Here is a 27425-nt window from a genome sequence, read left to right on the forward strand (position 1 = left end):
AATAGTCAAAAAATGGAGCAACCCAAGTGTCCACTAACAGATGAATGGATCAACAAATGTGGCACGTCCATACAATGGAGTATTATTCAGGCATAAAAAGAAAGTGCTGATATATGCTACAATAAAGATGAGCCTTGAAGACATCATGCTGAGTGAAATAAGTGAAACACAGAAGGGCACAATTGTATTATTTCTCATATATCAATTACTTAGAATGAGGAAATTCATAAAGACAGAAGCAGAATAGTAGTTACCGGGGCTCGGGGAGGGCAGAATGAGAAATTGTTGCTGTTTCAGGATGACAAAAATTTTCAGGTGGGGAAACGGACTTTGGCCCAGTGGTTAGGGCGTCCGTCTACCACATGGGAGGTCCGCGGTTCAAGCCCTGGGCCTCCTTGACCCGTGTGGAGCTGGCCCATGCGCAGTGCTGATGCGCGCAAGGAGTGCTGTGCTACACAGGGGTGTCCCCCGCATAGGGGAGCCCCACGCGCAAGGAGTGCGCCCGTAAGGAGAGCCGCCCAGTGCGAAGGAGGGAGCAGCCTGCCGAGGAATGGCGCCGCCCACACTTCCCGTGCCGCTGATGACAACAGAAGCGGACAAAGAAACAAAACGCAGCAAAAGACACAGAAAACAGACAACCGGGGGAGGGGAGGGGAATTAAATAAATAAAAAATAAATCTTTAAAAAAAAAATTTTCGGGTGGTGTAAGTTACACAACATCGTCAAGGTACTTAATGTCCCATTTTTGTACACTTAAAATATGGTAAAATTTATGTAATATATATTTTATCACAATGAAAAAGGAGAAAAACAGAAAATATATAATAAATTCTATTTTCTGAGAAGGCTTGGAGGATTTCTGGATAACCAGGTCATAAAGAAATCTACTTCTAACTTACTGCCACCAGCTTTTCCCTTAAGGTTCTCCAAAATACTAACAGAATGGTAGGTCCCAGAAGGTGGCAGAATCAGGGTGAAAGCAAATTGAGAAACTTACTTTGGGTTTTGCAATCTCCTTGATCCTCTTGATTTCTTCATCTGACAAAACATCGTAGTACCTGACAATGTGCGGGCTGTCCCACTCGTCCTCCTCTTTGAAGGGAGCGATGAGCAGTTGTGGAGTCCTATTACCATGGTGATATCTACAGAAAAGTGTCTTCCGCTTCTGTGGTGTCTAGGGAGCAGAGAGCAATAGACTCTGACCCCTCTGGCTGGAGGCAATGGCCTTGCTACTTAGGTCCAACTCCCTCTAAAAGGAAATAAATCCCTTTCCTTGGTCAGCATGAATGACACACACAAATTTTTAAATGCCTTCTTCTTCCCAGGAACATCCCTCCTTACATTTACAAGCCCTAATAAGGAAGGACACCCTTACACTGGACTTGGAAAAACAATGACAATTCAATGTAGGTGGGCTTGGATCAAAGAGCCTTTCTCTTCCATCCATCTTCCTACAATGTCCAGGAGTGACTGGATGAATCCTGTTCTCTATAGCCTTGCTGCCCCCAGCATGGTCTTATGGACCAGCAGTAATAGCATCAGCTGGGAGATTGTTAGAAATGCAGAATCTCAGACTGTACCTCAACACTACTGGATCAGAATCTGCATTTTAACAAGATCCCCAGGAGATTCCTATGCTCATTAAAGTTTGAAAAGCACTGTCTAACAAAAATAAAATCGAAGTTCTACCTCATGACCTACCTAGCCCTCCATGCTATTAGCCTACCTATATTAAAATCCTGGGAAATGGATTTGGCCCAACTGATAGAGCGTCCACCTATCACATAGGAGGTCCAGGGTTCAAACCCAGGACCTCCTGGCCCATGTGGTGAGCTGGCCCACATGCAGTGCTGATGCATGCAAGGAGTGCTGTGCCATGCAGGGGTGTCCCCTGTGTAAGGGTGTCCCCTGCATAGGGGAGCCCCACATGCAAGGAGTGCACCCCTCAAGGAGAACCACCCCGCACAAAAAAAGTGCAGCCTGCCCAGGAGTGGCGCCGCACACACAGTGAGCTGACGGAGCAAGATGATGCAACAAAAAGAGACACAGATTCTCGCTGACAAAAATACAGATGGATACAGAGAACAGAAAACCGGGGGGTGGGCACGGGGGATACAGGTGGACATAGAAGAATACACAGCAAATGGACACAGAGAACAGAAAACCAGAGGGGGTGGGGGGAGGGTGGAGAGAAGGAGAGAGAAATAAAAAATAAATCTTAAAAAAAAAAAATCCTGAATACCATAGCTTCCTTCTTCAAAATTTGTTCTATTAATATAAAAAAATGCTTATAATTTTCAAAATACAGTATGATTTTTCTCCTGTACATTTATTTGCATATGGTGTGGTATCAACCTAAAATTTCTCTAACTACATTGTCCACATGGGATCTAGTTCAAGAGTCCTTGTGAACCCTCATTCCTTTTTGCCCTAATGTAGAATAAATTAATTCTTCTTCAGTGTGGCCACCAAATCTTGCACTTCTAATTACTGTATTAAAATTACTTGTTTATGTTTTTTTATTTTCCTTTAGTAGATTACACTCTTCCAGAGCAGGGCCACATATTATTCATTTTTGTACATGTATCCCTAATACTGAGCAAGAAAAGTAGGACCTTGTATTAGACAATGGATTCTTGGATTTTATATCAAAAGCATGAGCAAGAAAAGAAAGAAAATAGCCATCCTTCCTCTCTTCCCAGACCATATTCCAGCTGGACAGGTATCTCCTTCAGTTCTATACTCAAATGTCCCATTATCAGAGAGGCTATCCCTCTCCATCTATTATAAAATAGCAACTGATCAATATCCCCCACTCCAAACACAGCTCTGCCTAGCTACCTTATTTTTCTCCAAAATAAGCTACCTTATTTTTCTCCAAAATAAAAATTATTGAATTAGTTTTATACATATATATACACAAACACATATACATATAACTATATATACATATACACACACACGTATATATATATATGGTGCCTAGAACCCAATTAATCATCAATAAAAAGGAGTATGCAATATACTTGTAATACTAAAAAAACAAACCCTTGTTACACTCATGGGACAGATCTGGGGACTGGAATACTTTCCTAGTATTCTAGGAAAGAAGCTCTAGCTCCGGCCCAGAGCTCTAAATGCTCAAATTGTCAAGTGGTCTGAAGGTCTCCAAGGTCCTAACCAACACCCTCAACTGCATCCATCCCCTTTCCCATCTTACAAGTTTGACACCCTCTCCACGGCAAAGGCTCTCATAGACCTCCCAGCTGGGCATATGGTTCAGGGAATCCTCATGGGTACTGATCAGTGTTTCCGAGTTGGTCTCTGATGCTCTGTTCCCAACCTTTCCAGTTCCTCCTTCTTCCAACAACTTCACAAAGTATGGCAGATTCAACCGGGCTTGTTCATGAGAGGAGTCTGCATCAAGGAAAGAGAGGGAAGGAAATTACTATTAGTAAGGTCACTTAAAGAGCTCTGCAAATCCCCTTCTTCAAACCACTCTGTCAAATCTGTATGTGATTTGATCATAGTCTGAACTGCACCCCTTGAATTACAATTGAGAGATAAATAGAAACTGAGCCCCACAGTACCCTGAACTTCTGTCATAGTATTTTCAATTTTCATTGAACTTAGCTGTTTACATATCTAATCTACCACCACCATATCCAATTAGACATAAGATATTCTGGAAAGAAGCCATATCTTTCACTTTTTTGCCTACAACAGCATCTAGCATGAACAGATCTTAATATGTTTGCTGAATTTAATAAAAATGAGGGGGCTCTGTAATATCCTCATTTGTTGGTTGCCTACTTTATGCCAAAACATCTCTTTGGAAAGAAAGGGAATAGACTACTTGTCATTGCACTTTTTGGCAATTAGGTAGATTTCTCTTCATACAGAACCCAAATACATCTTTCTGCATTTTCTGTTTTCTAGGGATAACCCTCAGGGCCACAAAAATACAAATATAAACAATTGCTCTAATACTTTCATTTATCCTTCCTTCCACCAGTAATTCCAATTGTTCATTTAATACAGAAAAAATTAAGTGCTTAGCACTATGCTGGGGCTTGGAAATAATAAAATAATAAAAATCAGTCTTTGCTTTCTAGGGGAAATGATCTATCTAATAAAGTGATAAAGATCTATATGGACAACTAAAATAAAACAAACTTCTACAGTACAGAGAATCACAGGCTACTATGGAACAAATGGAAGATACACCTGTGGGGGATGAAGAAGGATGCAGAATTTATCAGAAAAGATAATACCTCGGCTATAAGCCCTTTTACTTGAAGACAGCTTTATGTTCCAATGGAGTTTTTCTTTTTTCTTTTATATGTCTCTGTTACACATGCTGTTTCTCAGACCATATGTTTACATGATCCTATAACATCAGTGCAGCTTTCTTCTGAATTAATTAATACTGTGCAATTATATACCTCCAGGGTTGTTCTGACTAAGAAACTGCCCCTTCTTTTAAGTTTTCTTTAATTTCTTTCAGCAATGTTTTATAGATTTCAGTATACTCATCTTTCACCTCCTTGGTTAAATATATTCTTAGGTATTTTATTCTTTTAGATGCTATTGTAAATGGAATTCTTTTTTGAATTTCCTTTTCAGATTGTTCATTACTGGTGTACAGAAACATAACTGATCTGGACACCAGATCACTATTAACTCTATCTAGGGTCATATTAGGTTGTAAACATATTTGACTATTGAGATATCAGCACACACTCTGCTTATTACTACCATAGAAGTCAGTGAAATTCATGAACAATTCAGGAGGTAGAAGACCCAAGAAGTAGAAACTGGGCCTCCTGTTGATAAGGTTGGTTTGAGTTCAACGGATTATCTGAAAAAAAACCAAAGCATTTGTGGGGAAGTCTGAATCAGTTAAATATATAAATATTCTTGAACCCACTTCACATTTGGCCATCATTTCCATAAGGAAAACATAAGTCACACTGTTGACTATATGAACTGTTAAACTTCCACTCCTAAATTGAATATTTTACTCAAAAATGGATATGAGGTTAGAACGACATGACTTATATGGTGCAGTAGCTGATCACCAAAAATCTGTGCTCCCATCAACCATTGCTGGAAAATGACTACCCAGTAAGAATCTATTTTCCCCAGTGCCCTCACATCTATGTGGTGCCTGGCGAAAAGAATATGACAGGAAGTAACCAGTGTTCTGCCCAGGTCAAAATGGTTAAGTATTTGGTGGACGTTCTCTACTACCTCATTCCCTTCTGTTGGTAACTTTGAAAGCAAAATTGTTGAAGATAGCATTATCACAAGAAGGAAAGAGAATAGATACCCGAGTCACCACTTGGAGGAGGCACACACTAGACTTTGTGTGAACAAGAAAGAAACCAAATTTATGTTCAGGCACTGAGATTTTATCTTTGTATAAGACAGCATTACTTACACTAGTAGAATGTGACTTGGTAAACCTATATTGGGGCCTACCAAGTACTGACTTCAAACTATTCCTTTATTCACATGTGAGAAAAATGTATCCCAGGATAATCTCTAAGTGCCCCAGTCTATAGCTTGAAGGAATTGTCTTCTTCCATGTTTGAAAATAAGAGTGACACTTGTCTGCCTCAGTCTTTAATTCTCACAATTCCTCAGAGGTCACAGAAAGTTCTGTTTTTGTTTTTGTTTTTGTTTTTATTTGTAGTGAAATTCCTTTTGGCTAGGAGAAAGAAACTCATTTGAGTCAGTTGCTGACGTTCTTAAAATCTCTTGCCACACAGCAGTTAACTGTTTTCCCAACCAACACTTATTCTATGCTTTTTGGTCTGAAGATTATTCGGTTCAATAAAAAGGGCAAAAATGTACTGGGGAAGTCTGCATTCCTGAATCATCTATCTATATTATCCCAAAATCCCAAAGGGAAATTTTAAGCCTATCTTGATTTTCTTCTGTGAACCTAATTCAAAAACTCATCTTGATGTTCCTAACAACAAATGTTGGCCATTAGCCTTCTTGTCATCTTCTTGTATTTATCACTGATTATGAATATTTTGAACAAGTTTAAATATGCCCTTTAAAAACACAAGCTTGCTCATTCAATCATTCCACAAATAAATGCAGAGCATGTATTACATTTCAAGAACAGTGCTCATGTATAATAAAGAGAGGAGACTAAAAGATATATATTTCAATACAATGTACAAAATGCCATGAGTTGGATAAGTACAGGGTATTTGGTGTATGTAGTAATGGAGTACCTAATTCAATTTAGAGGGAAGTATCAGGAAAGGATTTCGGCAGGGGGGTTTATCCAAGTTGAGAGTGGGAAAATATAAAGTAGCCAAATGCCAAATCTCAAGTGGCTTCCCTTCCAAAGTCTCAACTTTTCCATGCATTTAAAAAAATATGTATTACCAAAGTCTAGGCTTAACCTCTGCCTTACTAGCAACTATAAATCGAAACCAATTGCTTTCTCCACAGGTTTATAGTTCACGTCTATCTTCTTGAATGCCAGCTGGAAAGAAGGAAACATGTCTTATTCATTTTAAATCCAGATGATTGTCAATGGTAGTCATCAATATATGCTTCTAAATTAGAATTAGAATTAAAGATACTAGTCATTTACACGTTGGTAACTAATTCTTCCCCGTCGTTTTAAGTTAGGACCAGAAGAATAACATCTCTTCCTCTCCTTTCTTGAAGGTAAAATTCTTAGCAAGCCAATGTGTCCTAGTCACTTTATTTTTTACTTTAACTATAACTTTGGAGTGTTTGAAAAAAAGTTTTAAAAGTTACTTCTTTTATTTTTCCTTTTAATTTACTTTTATTTTAATCAAATTTATACATGCCTATTTTAAAATTCACAGTTCTTGAAAGCTTATTAAGAAAAATAGGAATCACCTATTTAAACTCCTCTCCCTTCACTTACAACCCCTAAAGATAGCCACTTTCCAGTGGTTTCTTTTTGTACTTTATCTCCAAATGCATGCATCAGAAAATGATCAAGTTAAATGGGAATCCTATGATTATACATGACTGTTCTGTAAACCCACAACTTCTCTAATTTAAAAAAATTGCTATTGAAAAAAAGAAAATGATAAAAGTTATCATTAGACTAGGTTTGATTAAGGTCTAAAAACTACAAGCAGGCCCTCCAAAAACTGTGTCTTTAGGAAGAAAGTGCATTAACTGATAATGTGCCATACCAAAACACATAGTTAGAAGTTTTCACTGTACACATAGCTCTTTAGTGAATTTCCACTAGAGTGGCAAAGACTGGCTAGTTGCTTACCAATCCTGTTTTATCTTCCTGGGTACAGAAAACTCTACATTTCTCAGCCCTCCTTGAAATAAGATTGACGCCATGATAGTTCTGGCCAGTAGAATGTTTGGCCTGGCCTCTAACATGTCTTATTAAATTCTCCATTTAGGTAGTATTCAAAACAGCAGGATTGTACAGTGGAAAAAATCTAAATCCCTGAATCAACATTTCAAGGAGAGCCATAAACCTGCATAGGACTTTTTCTATCGTGTCATGACGATTTGGGAGTTTGTTTCCATAATAATCTAGCCTGCCCTGACTAATACAATTAAGTAACAAACATTCTGTGCAATACTGTGTCTAAGACCAGGGATCCAAGGCCAGGGGTCAGTTGGTAACTTGGATGAAGGCGCAGGCCAATATAGAAAAAACACTCACTTTACCTAGTTCCTAAAAGTCTTACCAAGGGAAAGCAATTGATGGGTGAAGTCCACAGCCCTGTGCAGGTCTCCAAGCTGGAAGGTGACATTACTAAGATAATCCAAAACCTTGACCTTAGAGATAGTGCTGTGCTCCCCTGCATGTAGTTGTTTCAGTGCCTGTTGCATCCAAAGGAAAGACTGATGATAGTCCCTGATGTCGTGGGCTACCTGGCCCAGCCTGAAGCAATCACCAACACTCAGGGTTGGGCGATACTTGGTCCCTAGGAGCAATCAGAACAATGATATTTCTGAGAAAGAACATGGTGGATGGTCTCTAGGGAGCTTAGTACCAAAAAAGAAGTAATTCCTCCTCCATTTCTGCTCCCCAAACATAGTCACTCTTTCCAGCTATTTCTTTTCATATTTCATCTCTAAATACAAACTTCAGGATTGATCAAATTATGATTAGACCTATGTTTGGTTAAGGTTTAGCCCCAGAGAAGACATTGAAAAGAGTGCCTGTGGATCAGCTTATTAGCAGAAAATAATTTTTTAAAAAGGGCCAGGTCGAGATGGGGGGAATAAATGTGATTTAGGAGATCTGTACAGATTCTAGTCTAAAATAATACAAGAATGAGATACCAATAAAGGTTATGTTTGGTGAAACAGGATATTTAAGGTTATCTGTTTATTATACCAAAACCACTCAGGTATGACTGTTCAACTTCTCTTGTATTTCCTAAAATCAGATCTCTGCTTCCTGGAACATGAAGCCATCCTGGTTTTGATCGTCTAGATTCCCAGGAAAGGCTTAGAATTCCTAGAATATCTCATGGCCACAAGACTGACACTCTAAATGATACTAGGGAATAAATAACTTCTTTCTTCTATATTCCTCAATGTCTGGAGGATAAAATAGCAAAATTTTGAAATTTTGAAGAATAACTTGGAAGCAACTGTTCACCCAAGGGAAATCCAGTGATAGTCATTACCTGGTAGTGCTCCCTTAGAAAGAGCCTTCAGATCCAGTTTGTACATGCGCTGAAGGCGCAAAAGAGCCCTGGCAGCGCCAATCTCATCCTCTTCTTTAGGTAATTGTTTGCGTAATGATGTGAGCCTGGCAGAAAATTCTTCCACATACCAGAGAGGCAGAAAAAAAGATTACATGCCATGAAAAAGAAATAAATTAACTAATGAATAGACTAGAGCATACTGTCTGACTTCAATGCAATCTACTTTATACAAAACTGAAATCATCTGGAAATAGTAGAAATGGGAAGTCTGGGAGGAACGATTTTCTAAAACTTGCTGTCCAACAGAGTAAGCTTTGCTGACTATAGCTATTAAAATGCAAATTAATTAAAATTAAATAAAATTTAAAATTCAGTTCTTCAGTAACATCACATTTCAAATGCTTTTAGCCACCCTTGTTACCTTGTTACAGGCATAAATATTTATGATTGTTCTTTCTTTTGAAAGATTATCCCTTTCACTAATATGTAGTGTCCATCTTTGTCTCTCACAATAGTTTTGCATTTAAAGTCTATTTTGTCCAATATTAATATAGCTACTCCTGCCCTTTTTTGGTTATTATTTGCCTGTAAGATTGTTTTCCAGCCATTCACTTTCAATCTCCTTGAATCCCTGAGTTTAAGATGTGTTTCTTGTAGACAGCATATAGATGGGTCATATTTCCTATCCAATCTTCCAATCTGTGTCTTTTAACAGGTGAATTTAATCCATTAACATTCAGTGTTATTACTTTTAAGGAATTACTTATACATATTTTCTTTGGATTTGTGTTTGTCATATGTTGTTTCATTTTTTTATCTCTTTTGGTTGTTTTAGTTGTTCTTTACACTCTCCTCCAACTCTGTCCTGTTTTTTTTTTCTTTCCTCCTGCAGAACTCCCTTTAGTATTTCTTGAAGGGCAGGTTTCTTGTTGGCATACTTTCTCAGTTTCTGTTTATCTGTGAATATTTTGAACTATCCATCACTTTTGAATGCTAGCTTTGCTGGATAAAGTATTCCTGGTTGGACATATGTGAGGCAAACACTGCAAAAACTGAAGGAAGGAATAGATGCCTCAACATTTATAGTGGGGGACTTTAACACACCACTGTCACAATTGGACAGAACATCTCAAAAGAGAATCAATAAAGAAACAAAGACTTTGAACTATGTTAGAGGATCTGGACATCATAGGCATATACAGAACATTACACCCAAATACAGCAGGATATACATTCTTCTCAAGTGCACACGGACCATTATCCAAGATAAACCACATGCTAGGCCACAGAGAAAGTCTCAATGAATTGAGAAAGACTGAAATCATACAAAACAATTTCTCTGACAACAGTGGAATGAAGCTGAAAATCTGCAAGGGCTCCAAGATATGGAAGTTAAACAACACACTCTTAGAAAAACAGTGGGTCAAGGAAGAAATCTCAACAGAAACCAAAAATTACTTTGAAATTAATGAAAATGATAATACAACATATCAAAATTTATGGGATGTAGCAAAAGCTGTACTACAAGGGAAATTCATAGCCATAAATTCAAACCTCAAAAAAGCAGAGCTAAAATTGAAGAACTAACAGCACAATTGGAGGAATTAGTAAAAAAAAAAACTAACCCCAAAGAAGAAAGAAAGAAATAACAAAGATCACAGCAGAATTAATTGAAATAGAAAATAAGAAACACTTGAAAAAATAAACAAAACAAAGAACTGGTTCGTTGAGAAGATTGAAAAAAAATGACAGACTAACAAAGAAAAAAGAGAGAAGATGCAAATACACAAAATAAGAAATGAGAACGGGGATATCACCACTGACCCCACTGAAATAAAGACTATTATAACAGGATACTTTGAAAAACTATATTCCAACAAGAAAGACAATTTAGAGGAAATGAGCAAATTCCTAGAAACACATAAGCAGCCTATATTGACAAAAGAAGAAATCAATGATCTCAGCAAACCAATCACAAGTAAAGACAGAGAATCAGTCATTAAAACCTCCCAACTAAGAAGAGCCCTGGGCCAGATGGTTTCACAGATGAATTCTACCAAACATTCCAGAAAGAACTAACACCAATCTTGCTTAAACTTTTCTAAAAAATTGAAATAGAAGGAACACTGCCTAACTCATTTTATTTTTTTTTAAAGATTTATTTATTTATTTACTTCTCTCCCCTTCCCGCCCCCCCACCCCAGTTGTCTGTTCTCTGTGTCTATTTGCTGTGTCTTCTTTGTCTGCTTATGTTTTTGTCAGTGGCACAGGAATCTGTGTTTCTTTTGGTTGTATCATCTTGTTGTGTCAGCTCTCTGTGTGTGTGGCACCATTCCTGGGCAGGCTGCACTTTCTTTCACTCTGGGCAGCTCTCCTTATGGGGCGCACTCCTTGCACGTGGGGCTCCCCTACACGGAGGACACCCCTTCGTGGCATGGCACTCCTTGTGCACGCATCAGCACTGCGCATGGGCCAGCTCCACACAGGCCTAACTCATTTTATGATGCTAACATTACCCTAATACCAAAACCAAACAAAGACACCACAAGAAAGGAAAATTACAGACCAATCTCTCTAATGAACCTAGATGCAAAAATCCTCAACAAAATACTTAATACTCACTCTCAACAACATATTAAATGAATTATACACCATGACCAAGTGGGTTTCATTCCTGGTATGCAAGGATGGTTCAACATAAGAAAATCAATGAATGTAATACACCAAAAATCAGACTGAAGGAAAAAAAAAAATACGATCATATCTATAGATGCAGAAAAAGCATTCGATAAAATACAGCACCCTTTCTTGATAAAAAAAACTGCAAAAGACAGGAATAGAAGGAAACTTTCTGAACATGATAAAGGACATATATGAAAAACCCACAGCTAATATCACTTACAATGGTGAAATCCTAAACTCTTTCACTGTAAGATCAGGAACTAGGCAAGGATGTCCACTATTACCCCTTCTATTTAACACTGTGTTAGAAGTACATGCTTGAGCAATGAGGCAAGAACCAGATATAAAAGGGATCCAAATAGGAAAGGAAGAAGTCAAAATTCCACTATTTGCAGATGACATGATCCTATACATAGAAAGCCCTGAGAAATCTACAACAAAGCTTCTAGAACTTATATATGAGTTCAATAAAGTTGCAGGTTATAAGATCAATCCACGAAAATCAGTAGCATTTCTGTACCTTGGTGATAAGCAATATGAGGAGGACATCAACAAACAAATAACATTTACAATAGTAAATTAAAAAAATCAAATACCTAGGAATAAATTTAACCAAAGATGTAAAAGACTTATACACAGAAAACTACACAACACTGTTCAAGGAAATCAAAGAAGACCTAAATAAATGGAAGACTATTCCCTGTTCATGGATAGGAAGACTAAATATTATCAAGATGTCTATCTTACCAAAACTGATCTACAGATTCAATGCAATCCCAATAAAACTCAACACAGAATTCTTTAATGAACAAGAAAAACTAGCTTGAAATTTATTTAGAAAGGAAAGAGGCCCTGAATTAACAAAGACACACTGAAAAAGAAAAATGAAATTGGAGGAATCACACTACCTGACTTTAAAACATACTACAAACCTACAGTTGTGAAAATGGCATGGTATTGACACAAGAATAGACACACTAACCAATGGAACCAAATTGAGAGTTCTGATATAGATTCTCATATATACAGTAACATGATATTCTACAAGGCCACCAAACCCACTCAACTGGGAGAGAACGGACTCAACAAATGGTGCCTAGAGAAATGGATATCCATATGCAAAAGAAGGAAAGATGATTACCATCTCACACCTTATACAAAAATCAACTCAAGATGGCTGAAAGATCTAAATATAAGAGCCAAGACCATAAAGACTTTAGAAAATAAAGTAAGAAAGCATCTACAGGACCTTGTGATAGGAAATGGTTTCATGAACTTCACACCCAAAGCACAGGCAGCAAAAGAACAAATAGATAAATGGTACTGCCTCAAAATTAAAGCTTTTTGTACCTCAAAGGAATTTGTCAAGAAAGTGAAAAGAGCCTACCCAATGGGAGAAAATATTTGGTAACCATATATCTGATAGGAGACATATCCTGCATATATAAAGAACTTCTATATCTTGAAAATAAAAAGACAAACAACCCATTTGAAAAATGGGCAAAAGACCTGAACAGACACTTCTCCGAAGAAGAAATACAAATGACTAAAAAGGACATGAAAATATGCTCAAAATCACTAGCTATAAGGGAAATGCAACTCAAAACTACAATGAGATACCATTTTACTCCCATAAGACTGGCAGCTACCAAAAAAACAGAAGACTACAAGTGCTGGAGAGGATATGGAGGAATGGAAATACTCGTCCACTGCTGGTGGGAATGCAGAAGGATTCAGCCATTCTGGAGGACAGTTTAGCAGTTTCTCAAAAAGTTAGCTATGGATTTGCCATATGACCCAGCAATTCCACTGCTGGGTATATACCCAGAGGAACTGAAAATAAGGACACAAACCAATATATGCACACCAATATTCATAGCAGCATTATCCACTATAGCCAAAAGTTGGAATAAACCCAAATGCCCATAACAGATGAATGGATAAATAAAATGTGATATATACATACAATGGAATACTACTCAGCTATAAGAAGGAATACAGTACAAACACACGTAATAACATGGATGAATTTTGAGGACCTTATGTTGAGTGAAGCAAACCAGGCACTGAAGGACAAATACTACATGACCTCTCTGATATGAAACAAGCAAACCAAGCTGTCTCAGAGAACTAGAGACTGGAAGATAGGCTTAAAGGAATTTTTGGGGGGTGGGAGAAGAAGGTTGCAAGCTGACGCCTACATGGATGAAGTCTATGATAAGCTGGAGGTTAAGTATTTGTACAGGGAAGGGATAAAATGGGGGCATAGGAATATCACTGGGTGGAGCTTTGCAGGCTTGAGGGGGACTAAGGTTGGGAAGATGGGTCAGATAGCCCAAGGAACTGGGGGAAGGGCAGGGGGGAACAGTTGAATATGGGAGAATCTCAGGTATATGGTTGAAACTATAAGGTTGAGAAAACTCTTTAGACAATATAATAAGGAAGGATTACATGTTTAAGGTGCTTAAGGGGGGGCATCTGGCAAAGGGGCAGGCTGTTAGGGAGTGTGTGAGTGCTCAGTTTGTCATAGTGTGTTAAATCATTGGGTGGAGACCATACAATGAGTGTGAAGATATACCCATGTCCTGGGGGACCTGATGTTCTCAAACAGTGGCTCCCAATGAGTTAGGGCAGTCTAGTGTGTCAAGCCCTCAGCATTGTTGCAAGTATCTGTAAATCTGGTCCTTCAGGTAGTGAAGATTGATTGTCACTGTGGGCCCTAAGGGGAGGGGAGAGAGATAAAGAACAGATGGAAGCAGGGCAACTGGGGGCAATGGAAGTGCTCCATAAGATCATGAAATGATGGATCTAGGACATGTTAACGTACACCAAAAATGTATACAAGTCTATAAGCTAAAATGTAAAACATCAGGAAACAAAAAATTTAAAAAATTGTACAGTCTAAAATATAAACTATAATGTAAACCAAAATGGAACCATGTTTGAAAGCTATGTTTCAAAATCTGTACATCAGCTGCGGCAAATGTAACATGGACATGTACAAAGATCACTACTGGGGAAGGGGGAAAGGGTTTGATATTGGATATATGGGAGTCCCCTATATTGTATATGTGAATTACTGTCATCTAAAACTTTTTTGAAAATAAAATTAAAAATTAGAAAAAAAAACTTTTAAAAAGGAATGGATGTAGACACTGAGGAAGAAATGAAATAAAGTGCCTTGACACTGTACATACAGGGAAACACCTATTACAGTGATGAAAGGCAAAACGTTAAAAACAAATCTTTATAATATTGTTCATTTTTATTAATACACCAGTTTATTTTTACTTTATCTTAGTATTTCTAAATTAGTGTATATACTTCTAATCTTTAAACCCATCACTATATTTCATTTTCCTATTAATTGAATTTGGCAATATATTAGGCTTCATTGTTGACGAAGTTTTGGACGACAGAGAGGTTCAAATATGGCAGGGGAGGAACATTGGTGTGGGGTGTTATTGTGGCGGGAGGGGGGGGACATGGTTGGGAGGGAGTTCTCCAGGGCATGTATATAGGGGACATAAAAATGTTTGGATAACAGTTACAAATGACAACTGAGGGAGTGCTCAGCTCCTAGCTAGGGGAGCTCTATCACACTCCCCAACGGAACAGCAACAATCCCCCAAGTGCAACAGCAAAGACCAAAAAAGAAGAATTTTCCAACAATGAGCCCTTGACACTGATGACTATGCTTATAGCCTATGTGCCTGAAATATGAGCTGCAGGGTGCCTAAGAGTTACCTCCTGAGAGCCTCAATGTTGCTCAAATGTGGCCACTCTCTAAGCCAAACTCAGCATGTAAATGCATTACATTGCCCCCACATGCACATGACTCCTGGGGATGAGCCTCCCTGGCACTGAGGGATTACTAGCAAGCACCAGCTGGTGATGTATGTAGAAAAAGACTTTGAATAAAAGGGTTAACTCAGACCAGCAGAATATCTCAGCCTACATGTAAATAACATGAGGTGTTAAAAACTGTTTTTTGACCTTGAATAAAAGGGGGAAATGGCAAAGACAAATGAGTTTATATAGCTAAGAGTTTTCAAAAAAGAGTCAGGAGGTCATCAGATGGGTCACGCTTATGCACTCCTCAGGAGGACCCCAGAAATAGCTAAAGTGGATACAACCTCAAGTACTGGTTCTCCTGAAGACTAAGGAGACTCACGGGGATATGGTCATGGCAGACAGCTCTGGAGCTCGATACCATGTCAGTGGGCCCTACTTTGGAGTTTGTGTTCCTGAGTGTGATGGAGTGGGACTCAGATGTGACCTTTCTACACATACCTCTTCTGTCACTTTTAATGAACCTTTGGTTGGTGCTAGCATTGGTGTATACTTAGGAGACTTGAATCTCTGGACTGTCTATGTGCTAGCTGGGCCCTGAGCCTCAGCAGAGTTGCAACACCTACTCTCTGGTTTGTAGAACTTACACACGTCAGCTAACAGGGAGGTGAAGATGGTCAATCACCACACCAGGGAACTGAGAGTGCCTACAACTGCAAGAAGGAGAATTGCATCCATCATCCATGTGGAATCTAAGCCCCCGCTCCCTCAATATAGAGTTGGAATGGACATCACCACCCCAGGTCCACAGAATAGAGGAATAAAATGTGGATTAAAGTGGAATTACTGATATTCTACACTGAAACTTTTGTGACTACTAATAGAAGAAATTATATCATTGACAGGGAGAAAGTGGCCAAAATAGTTGCTGAGGGCAGGGAGTGGGAAGAAGAGATGTAATGTGGGGAGCATTTTTGGGACTTTGGAGTTGTTCTAAATGATACTGCAAGGTCAGATGCTGGACATTATATATCCTGCCATAACCCACTGAATGTACCAGGGAAGAGTGTGAACTACAGAGTAAACTATTATCCACATGGTGCAGGAGTGCTCCAAAATGTGTTCACCGAGTGCAATGAGTATGCCACAATGATGGGGGAGGTTGTTGGTGTGGGAGCAGTGGGGTAGGGGGAGAGGGGTATGCCAGAACCTCCTATGTTTTTGATAATGTAACCTTTTTTGTGATGTATGTATCTTCAAATAAATACAATTTACAAAAATCATGAGGGTGGGGGTGTGGGGAGTGGGTTATATGGATACCTCTTATGTTTTTTTAATGTAACGTTCTATGTGATCTATTAGCTTTAATAAAAATTTAAAAATTTTAAAAATATAGACAGAATCTATAAACAGTTATTTGAAGGTATTAGAGAGCAACTAATGCAAACTGATTTAGGAGCTACAGTCCTTCGGGAAGAAAGGTACAAGAGGTGAGCTCCACATTCAGCCTAAATTTAGTAAAAACCATTGAACTGTACACTTAAAATAGGTGAATTTTATGGCATGCAACATGTACTTCAATAAGGCTGCTTTTTTAAAAATCAGAGTTCTTCTATAAGGAATTAAATAGACCCATGGAAAAGACCAGATACACTGCATTTTGATGCTTTCCAGCTTTATTACCAGCACCCTTCCCAATAACTTTAAATAAAATCCTTCCAATCAAAATGCTGTACCCACATATTCACTGTTTTTAACAGGTTTTTAGTTTCCTCTCTCAACTTTAAGATGAAGAGGCAATAAAAAAATCACCAGACAGTTAATGAAAGCTTCTAACATCAGAATTCATGATAATTAACAAAAGGAGAAAAAAAATGTTCTGGATGAAACACACGTAATAATATGTATAAATTTCCTAAAAACTATTAATATGATACTTAAAGATATTTAAAGTTATTGTACATCCAAATACAAATGCAATTATGCTATGAAAAAGGACAGTAAAAAAAATGAAAAAGATTTTAGAAATTAAAAATATGAATTCCAAAACACAAAATTCAATGGTAAAAAACAAAGAAATAAAAAATATGAGAAAAAAGTAAAGAGGCATTAGTACCAATCCAGAATATTCCCATCCAACTAGCATGAGTTCCAGAAAGAGAGAAGATGGAAAACAGAAGGAAAGAAATTATCAGAAATATAATACAATTTTTCATTTTGAAACACAAGTTTCTATATTAAGCAGGCTTATGGAATGCCAACCAGGTAAAATGGAAGAAAATCACCATTGTGAAATTTCCAGAACAAATATAAAGATAAGATCTTACAAGGTTCAAGAAAGAAAAAAACAGTCTATAAAGAAGATAGAACCAGACAGGTAGCAACCCTCTCATCAAAAACACTGGAAAAAAGAAGGAACAAAAGTTCTGAGGAAAAATTACTTTCAATTTTGGCATATTTGAAGAAGGACTAAAGAATAAATGTGTACTATTTGGAGTATGAAAATGAAGGTCTTCAGAAAGAACTATTAAAGCAACTTATAAAAAGTAACTCATATTAGACTTAGAAAGCAAAAATAAATGGTACTCTGATTTCTGCTTCTGTCCAAGAAAAAGTAAGTGCTACAGTACTTTCCCTTCCACCAGAGACAACTAGAGAACTGGACAAAATTAATATAACAACCATTCTCAGAAAATGGACAAAAAGCAGAACGTGAACAACCCCTAAGAAAAGAGAGAGAAACAAGGTGAGCCATAAAAGAGCCCCATCTTCCTGCCTGGAAACAAATTCCAAAGACATAGACCAGGGTTTGAGGAGGCTAGGTCTACTAGAAATTGTAGAACACAGTACCAAGAAGGAGCTACGCACACAAACAAATGTCCTGAAATGTGCAAATGGGTCTCCTTTGAGTCTTTGGCTGAAGACAATTCTGCACATGCATAAGGTACAAATCCAAAAGTTGGCCAAATAACTACTGTGGGGCAAAATAATCATCATCAGTAAACTGTATGCCAAACAGTTCTCAGAGTTCACACAAGGCAGGGAATCATTTGATTGAAGAAACTGTGGTAAATGTATGGGGCACTCAGTAGAACCCCAGAAAAAATCAGGCCTTGGAAAGGGCACAAACAATCCATAATAAATACTCAAAGGGATAAAACCAATCTATAAGTAATTTAAATACTTGACAGAATTAAATAAAATACTCATTCAAAGAATACCACAAAGAAATGGAAAATCTTAATAGTTTTGTATTTAATAATAAAAGTGAATTTTGAATTGAAAAATCTTCTCAAAAAATCAATTCCAGATCACTCTATTTGTGAATTCTATCAAACACTTAAGAAATAATATCAATCTTACATAAGTTTTCTCAAAAAATAAATGAGGGAGGGTTAAATATTTCCTAATCTTTTAAGAAAGCTATCACTACCCTGAACCAAAACTTGGCAATGATATTACAAAAAAAGAAAATCAGAGACCAGCATCCATCATGAACATAGAGACAAAAATCCTTAACAAACTACTAGCCAATTGAATTCTTGACCAAGTGGGGTTTATCCCAGGAATACAACATGGGTTTAACTTTTGAAAATCACTCAATGAAATGTGCCACATTAACAGAACAAAGAGAAGGGGTGTAGAGTCCCCAATGTTTATCTCAATAGATTCAGAAAATGCATATGACAAAATTCAATACAGATTCATGATTAAATTACAAAAGAAAACCTCACCAAACAAAATAACTCTAACCAAACTATAAATGGAATGGATTTTCCTGATATTCAGGTTAACTATGAAAAGATGATACTGTATGGAGAATACTGCATGGTTTCCTCTTAACTTCAGGAACAACAACAAAAATGTCCACTTTCATCACTTCCGTTCATTATTGTACTGGAATTCCTACACGGTACATTGGAAAGAAAGGGAAGGCAGGAGGGAAGAATAGAAGGTAGAAGAGAGAGAACCAAAGAAAGAGAGAGCAAGAATAAGAAAGAAAGGAAGCATAAGATTGAGAAGGAAGATGTAAACTAGAATTATTGAAGAGGATATGATTGTGGACATAAAAATTAAACAGGAATCTACAAGCTACTAGAATTAATAAATAAATTTAACAAGGTCAGGATACAAGGTCAAGATATGAAAATCAATTGCATTTCTAATGCTACCTAGAAACTAAAAAATAAACTTTTTATAAATAACATGACAGCATAAAAATACCTGTGACTAAATTTGCTACAGAGGTTCAAGATACTTACAGGGAAAACTATAAAACATTGCTGAAAGAAATTTAATAAGATCTAAATAAATGGAGAGTCATACCATGTTCAGGAATTGGAAGATTCAATATTGTCAGTTCTCCCCAGACTAATCTATATATTCAAAGAAATCACAAATAAAATCCCAACATATTTGTAATGTAGAAATTAATAAGTTGAATCTAAAATTAAAATGGAAATGCATAAAACTTAGGACAGTCAAAACAATTTTTAAAGAGGAGAACAGCCCTTTCTCTTCCTTGGGAGATGGAGCCATCTTCTATCCGGAATTGTGGCTGCCCTCAGACCCCTCACTAAACCCAAGATCATCAAAAAGAGGACCTAGAAGTTCATCCAGTACCAGTCAGACTGATATATCAAAATTAAGCATAACTGGTAGAAACCCAGAGGCACTGACAATAGGATGCAGAGAAGATTGAAGAGCCAGATCTTGATGCCCAACTTTGGTTATGGGAGCAACAAGAAAACAAAGCACTTGCTGCCCAGTGGCTTCCAAAAGTTCCTGGTCCACAATGTCAAGGAGCTGGAAGTGCTGCTCATGTGCATCAAATCTTAATGTGCAGACACTGCTCATAACGTTTCTTCCATGTACCATAAAGTCATCATGGAAAGAGCAGTCCAACTGGCCATTAGAGTCACCAATCCTAATGCCCATAGTGCAATGAAAAAAATAGCTCATTTCCAAGTTTTGTTTGTGTCAAAACCATAAAAAGTAAAATTAAAAAAAGAGAGAACAAAACTCAACCATTTATGCAACCTGATTACAAGAATTACTATTATGCCACAGAAATCAAAGCAGTATGAAATTGTTATAAGGATACATATATCAATAAATAGAAGAGAGTTCTGAATCTGATCCACAAACACAGTCAACTTTATTTTTACAATGGTGCCAAAGTAATTTAATGGGTAAAAGGTCTTTCAACAAATCGTTTTAGAAAAACTGGCTAATTCTACTGAAAATTATGAATTTCAACTACTAGTTCAGGTCACATACAAAAAATTGAGATGAATCATAGACCTAATTGTAAGGCCAAAATTATAGTTTCTAGCAAAAATCACAGGAGAGTATCTTCACTACAGGATACAAGAAACATGAACTTGAAAAAAAAAGATTAAACTTCAACATAGCTTGAAATTTTGCTCATAAAGGCAATTTATGAAAATGAATAGCCAACCCACCACCTGGGAAAAATATTCACCATATGCATATATAATTGCATACATAAGAAAGGACTTATATCCAGAATAAAAAAGAATTTCCAATTCAGTAACGAAATTCAGTAACGAAAGACAAAACACAATAAAAAATGGACCAAAAAAACACTTGAACTGACAATTCACACGCAAATAAATAAGTACACCTGGACAATAAGCACATTAAAAGGTGCTCAACATCAATATTCATTAGGGAAATACAAAGTGAAACGTAAACAGATGCTTCACATTCTCTTAAATGTCTAAAATTTAAAGATGGGCAAGTTCAAGTGTTGTTGAGGGTATAAAACTAGAACTCTCATACATTCTAGTGGGAGAGGAAAATTATACAACACTATAGAAAACACTGGAAGTTTATTATGAAGTTAAATATATATATCTCCTATGACACAGAAATTCCTCTAGTAGCTATAAAATGAAATGAATATCCATAGCATCTTTGTTCATTAGAGCCCCAAATTGGAAACAATACAAATGATCAGCAGAAAAATAAATAAATTGCTATTTACCTATACAATGGAGTACTAACCAGCAGTAAGAAAATAAACTATCGACACACAAAAGAACATAAAAAAATTCAAAAACAATGTTGAGTGAAAAGGGCCATATACAAGAGTATATACTGTATAAATCAAGAACAGGCAAAACTACTCTATGGTTATAAATGTCAGATTATTGGATACCTATCTGGAATGACTTGGAAAGATTACAAGAGAACTTTGTTAGGTAATGAAACAATTCTATACATCTATCTGGGAATGGGTTACATGGGTGCATATAATTTGTCAAAACTTACTAAGACTATATACTTAAGATCTGTGCATTTCAATGGATAAAAATAATACTTTAATTTAAAAATATATTAAAGGTACAGATAAATTGTTATTGACATTTAAAAATCCCCAAGGAACAACCAGCAGGATGGTAGCAGAGGAAAGAGCTCCTAATGTCAGCTCATGCTACAGGGCAGTTAGTAATCACCCAGAGCTACCTAAAGCACCAGGAAACCAGAAGAGCATCCTGCAACATCCTTGAAAGAATGGAAGGAGGAGAATGTCCCTTAGCAGAGAGGATTTGTGAGCAGAGCACTCCATGCCATAGAGGCAGGTGCTCATCCTCCACTGGTGGTGTAAAACTCCTTGGAAACTATTCCATGGCTGGAATTGGAAACTCCATTTCCCAAAAACAGGGGAGAAAGAGACAGTTGGGCTCCAACTTCAGCTACTGATTAGTAAACTCAGCTGGCAAAATATAATACCAAGAACAGCTAAAGTTTGAACTTGTCCAAGCTGGAAAAAGGCTGGTAGCTGCCATTCTGGCTCTGCCCGACAGGAGGGAAAGCAGGGCTCAGTGAAAATCACAGTGATAGTAGGGTCCGGCTTCTTTCCAACCAGATCAGACTGCAGCCCTAGTCAGGCTCCAGCCCCACCTCTGGCAGGGAAGAAGCTGGTGGGGAAGCTGGTGGGACCTGCACCAGCCTCTCCGGGTAACTGGCAGGTATATTTGGCTGGCACAGACTGAATGGGACACCTGGGGCTCCATCCCCACACCCCAATAATACAGGAAAGGAGCTATGTTTCCTCAGCCTCTCCAGGCAACTGCAGGCACTTTCAGGCCACAAAAACGGATTTGTTGAATGCCTTCAATTCCATCTCTCCCTCCCCCCAAACTCTGCAGGATAGGAGGAGGCTAGTTTCTTCAGCCTCTCTGGGAAACTGCAGGTGCTTTCAGCCCACACAGACTGGATACTCAGACACCTGTACCTCCATCCCCCAGTCCCCAATAGGGTAAGAGAGGGATGTGTTTCCTCAGCCTCTCTGAGTAACTGCAAGTGCTTTATTTCAGCTCATACAGACTGAACAACCAGACAGCTATAGCTCCATCCCTGCCCCCAAGTAAGGTAGAAGAGAAGTTGTGTTTCCTCAGCCTTTCCTGGCAATGGCTGGTACTCTTGGCCTGCATGATCAGACTGGTGGATACCTGTGGATCCACTCCCACCCCCCAAAAGGATAGGAGAGGGAAGATGTATCTTCAGCCTCTACAGGCAACAGCAGGTACTCTTAGCCTATAGGCACTAAACTGTTGATCCACCCCCACCACCCAATAGGATCAGAAGGGGCTAGTGTTTCCTCAGTCTCTCTGGGCAACAGCAGGCACTTTTGGCCTACACATACTGAACTGTGGGAATTGGTGGTTCTATTCCCAACCCTTAAAGGGCAGTCTCTCAGGGCAACTTCAGGTGCATTTAGCCCACATGAATTAGATTGTTGGAGAGCCCAGAGGGTCCATCCCCAACCCTGGTAGGGAAGGGGAGGGCAGTGATACATCAGTCTACCTGGACATCTGTGGTCATTTTGGATCTGCACAGCACAGATTGCTGCCCACACCTGCAGCTCCATCCCAAGCCAAGGCAGGAGAGGGAGGAGCATGAAGCTTTGTCTGTCTCTCTGGGTAACTACATGTGGTCTTGGCCTGCACAACTTAGATTATTACACCTCTGTGGCTCTGTCCCTACCTCTGGCAAAGAAGAAAGGTGAGAGAAGCATTATCAGTCTCTGGGGCAATGTGGGCAGCTTTAGCCTCCACAACTTAAAGCACCAACTACATCCTCAGCACCTACTACTGAACCAGCAAGGGAGAAAGGGCAAGAAAGTCCTAAATTAAAGAGAGTAACTGCACCCAGAATAAATATGTCTAGCAAGCTGGATACCAAGACACCAACTAAAAAATTACAATCCATACCAAGAAACAGGAAGATATGGCCCAGTTAAAGGAACAAGATAAGCCTCTGGGTGACATAAAAGTGTTAAGACAACTAATCATAGATATTCAAACAAATCTCCTTAATAAATTAAATGAGATGGCTAAAGAGATTAGGGATATAAAGAAGAAACTGGGTGAACACAAAAAAAGAAACTGAACGCATACACAGAAAAAATAGCAGATCTTATGGGAATGAAAAGTGCAAATAAATGAAATTAAAAATACACTGGAGTGGGAAGCATCTGTGGCTCAATTAGTTGGGCTCCTGTCTACCATATGGGACATGAACCCAGGGCCTCCTTGTGAAGGCAGGCTCGCCTGCACACAGCAGAGAGTTGCCAGCCCGGGCACCGCGGAGTGCTGCCTGGCACACCAGCGCCATGGAGAGCCAACTCAGCAAGGTGACGCAACAAAAACGGAGGCAAGCAAAAACACAGAAGAGCACGCAGCAAATGGACACAGAGAGCAGACAACAAGCAAGCCGCAAGGAGGAGGGGGATAAATAAATAAATACAGACACAGAAGAACGCACAGTGAATGGACACAGAGAGCAGATAGCAAGCAAAGAGCCACAAGGGGGAGGGGGCGGATAAAAAAAATACACTGGAGTTATATAGCAGTAGATTTGAGGAGGCAGAAGAAAGGTGTGGTGAGCTTGAATACATGGCCTTTGAACATAAACATACAAAAGAAAAAATGAAGAAAAGAATGTGAAAAAATGAACAAGGTCTCAGGGAACTAAACAATAGCAAGACATGCAAATAGATGTGTCATGGGTGTCCCAGGGGGAGAAAAGAAGCAAAAAGGGGCAGAAGGAATATTTGAAGAAATAATGGTAGATAATTTCTCAACCCTATTGAAGGATGTAGGTATTCCTACACACAATATACTCCCATATGAATAAATCAAAATAGATCAACTCCAAGACACCTACTAATGATAATGTCAAATACCAAAGACAAATAAGAATTCTGAGAGCAGCAAGAGAGAAGCAATGCATAACATATATAAGGTGTACCCAATAAGACTGAGTGCCAATATACCCAATAAGATTGAGTGCCAATATCTCATAAGAAGCAAGAAGGCAGTGGTATGATATATTTAGAAACTGCAAGAAAAAAACTGCCAGCCAAGAATACTTAGTCTTTTAAAAATGAGGGTGAGTTTAGAATATTCACAGATAAACAGAAATTGAAAGAGTTTATAACAAAGACAATAGCTTTGCAGGAAACAGTAAAGGGTGTGCTACAGCCTGAAAAGAAAATACAGGAGAGAGAAAGGCTTGGGAGAGATTCTAGAAATGAAGATTATATCAGTAGAAGTAACTATAAGTGTCAAAAGAGCAGTGAAAATAAAATATAATATAATATAACCCAAAGGTCAAAATGGGTGAAATAAAAACTGCCTTTACAGTAATAACATTGAATGCTAAGGGATTAAACTCCCCAATCAAAAGACACAGACTGGTGGAATGAAAAGAAAATAAGAGCCATCTGTAACAGTTTGATATAGTTATGAATTCCAAAAGTAGATACTGGATTATGTTTGTAATCTGGTCTATTACTGGGCATGACTGAGTTATGATTAAGGCTTTGGCCCATGTCATTAGGGTATTGAGTCTCCACCCCTTGGTAGGTGGGGACTCACAGATAAAAGGCATGGCAAAGGACAGAGTAGGAGCTTTTGATGCGAGTGTTTTTGATGTTAGAGTTTTGATGGAGTTTTATGCTGAAGCCTTAAGCTGGAGTCCTAGAAAGTAAGCTCACAGAGGAAAAGAAGCCAACCCCAGGGAGAGAGACGGAGCCATTCACCTGATAGTCTACAGCTGACCTTGTGGAGAGAGGCAAAGCCTAGAGGGTCTTACAGTCTACAGCTGACCTTGTGGAAAAAACAGAGGAGCTGAGCCCAGAGGAACCCAAGAAGCCTGAACCCTCACAGATGCCAGCAGCCATCTCACTCCAATACTTGAAAATAGACTTTGGTGAGGGAAGTAACAGGCTTTATGGCCTGGTATCTGTAAGCTCCTACCCAAATAAATACCCTTTAAAAGAACCAACCAATTTCTAGTATTTTGCATCAGCACCCTTTTGGCTGACTAATTCACCATCTATATGCTGTCTACAAGAGATTCACCTTAGACCCAAAGTTACAAAAGACTGAAAGAAAAAGGCTGGAAAAAGATATTCCATGAATGCAGTAACAGTAACAATAAGAAAAAAGCTGGAGTAACTATACTTATATTACATAAAATAGATTTTAAAAGCAAAACTTATTATAGACAAGGAAGGATATTACACAGCAATAAAGGGGGCAATGTACCAGTAAGATGTAACAATCATAAACATATATGCACCTAACCAGGATGTCCCAAGATACATGAGGCATACACTGGCAAAACTGAAGGGAGAAATAGATGTTTCTACAATAAAAGTTGGAGACTTCAATACACTACTTTCAGCATTGGACAGAATATGTGGGCATAAGACAAATAAATAAAAAGAGAGCTTGAATAATATGAAAATTGGACTCAACCTAATAAACATATGCAGACCACTGCACCCCAAAACAGCAGGATAAACATTCTTTCCAAGTGCTCATAGATCTTTCTCTAGAATAGACCACATATTGGGTCACAAAGCAGATCTCAATAAATTTAACAAAATCAAAATTATGCAAAGCATTTTCTATGATCATAATGGAATAAAGTGGGAAATCAACAAGAGGCAAAAAAAGGGAATATTCACAAATACATGGAAAATAACACAATTTTAAATTTTTTTTTAAAGATTTATTTATTTATTTCTCTCCTCTTCCCCCCTCACCCCGGTTGTCTGTTCTCTGTGTCTATTTGCTGTGTGTTCTTCTGTGTCCGCTTGTATTCTCGTCGGCAGCACTGGGCATCTGTATCTCTTTTCTGTTGCGTCATCTTGCTGCATCAACTCTGTGTGTGTGCGGCACCACTCCTGGGCAGGCTGCACTTTTTTTGTGCAGGGTGGCTCTCCTTATGGGATGCACTCTTCGCACGTGGGGCTCCCCTACGCAGAGGACAACCCTACATGGCACGGCACTCCTTGTGCACATCAGCACTGTGCATGGGCCAGCTCACCACACAGGTAAGGAGGCCCTGGGTTTGAACCCTGGACCTCCCATGTAGTAGGCAGACTCTTTATCAGTTAAGCCAAATCCACTTCCCCAATAAGGGTTTGATTTCCATTCTATATAAAGAGATCATACAACTCAATAACAAAAGAGCAAGCGATCCAATTTTTAAAATGGGCAACAGATTTAGACATTTCTCCAAATAGGAAATACAAATGGCAAAAAAAGCACATGAAAAAATGTTCCATATCACTAGCTATTAGGGATATGCAAATCAAAATGACAATGAGATATCATCTCACACCACCTAGAATGATCATTATTTAAAAAACAGAAATCAATTAAGTGCTGGAGAGGATGTGGAGAAATAGGAACACTCCTTCACTGCTGTGGGATTGTAAAATGGTGCAACCTCTGTGGAAGACAGTTTGGTGGTTCCTCTGGAAGCTAAATATAGAACTGCCATATGTACCAGCAATTCCTCTAGTAGGAATATATCCAAAAGAACTGAAAGCGGTGACACAAACAGACATCTGCACACTGATGTTCATAGCAGTATTATTCACAATTACTAAAAAATGGAAACAATACAAGTGTCCATTAACCAATCAATGGATAAGCAAAATGGTATCTACATACAATGGAATACTATGCTACAGTAAGGACAAATGAAATTGGGACACATATGATAACATGGATGGATCTTGAAGACATTATGCTAAGTGAGGTAAGCCAGACACAAAAGGACAAATATTACATGGTCTCACTACTATATGAACTAAATGCCCAAATAAACACATGGAGATAAAACCTATAGTATAGGTTATTAGGAGATAAGAGGAAGGCTTAGAAGGACTACTGATGCTTAATATATGTAGAAGTTTTAGCTAACTTTACT

The 27425-nt window shown here is 38.2% G+C and overlaps 1 protein-coding gene across 2 annotated transcripts in view; it reads right to left on the bottom strand.

Moving 5' to 3' along the window:
- LOC101442035 (prolyl 4-hydroxylase subunit alpha-2) overlaps positions 1-27425 on the bottom strand; it is an 84134-nt gene that overhangs the window by 42095 nt on the left and 14614 nt on the right. The window contains exons 4-7 of one of the 2 annotated variants that reach the window (XM_023589180.2): positions 8670-8807; positions 7719-7958; positions 3221-3417; positions 998-1174 (exon numbers count right to left, since the gene is read on the bottom strand). In XM_023589180.2, coding sequence (XP_023444948.2) covers positions 998-1174; positions 3221-3417; positions 7719-7958; positions 8670-8807 — 752 coding nt within the window. The remainder of the gene's footprint in view (positions 1-997; positions 1175-3220; positions 3418-7718; positions 7959-8669; positions 8808-27425) is intronic. The other variant, XM_071219119.1, reaches the window with a different exon arrangement.

Source organism: Dasypus novemcinctus, chromosome 2 (genome assembly GCF_030445035.2).
Source record: "Dasypus novemcinctus isolate mDasNov1 chromosome 2, mDasNov1.1.hap2, whole genome shotgun sequence".
Taxonomy (NCBI): domain Eukaryota; kingdom Metazoa; phylum Chordata; class Mammalia; order Cingulata; family Dasypodidae; genus Dasypus; species Dasypus novemcinctus.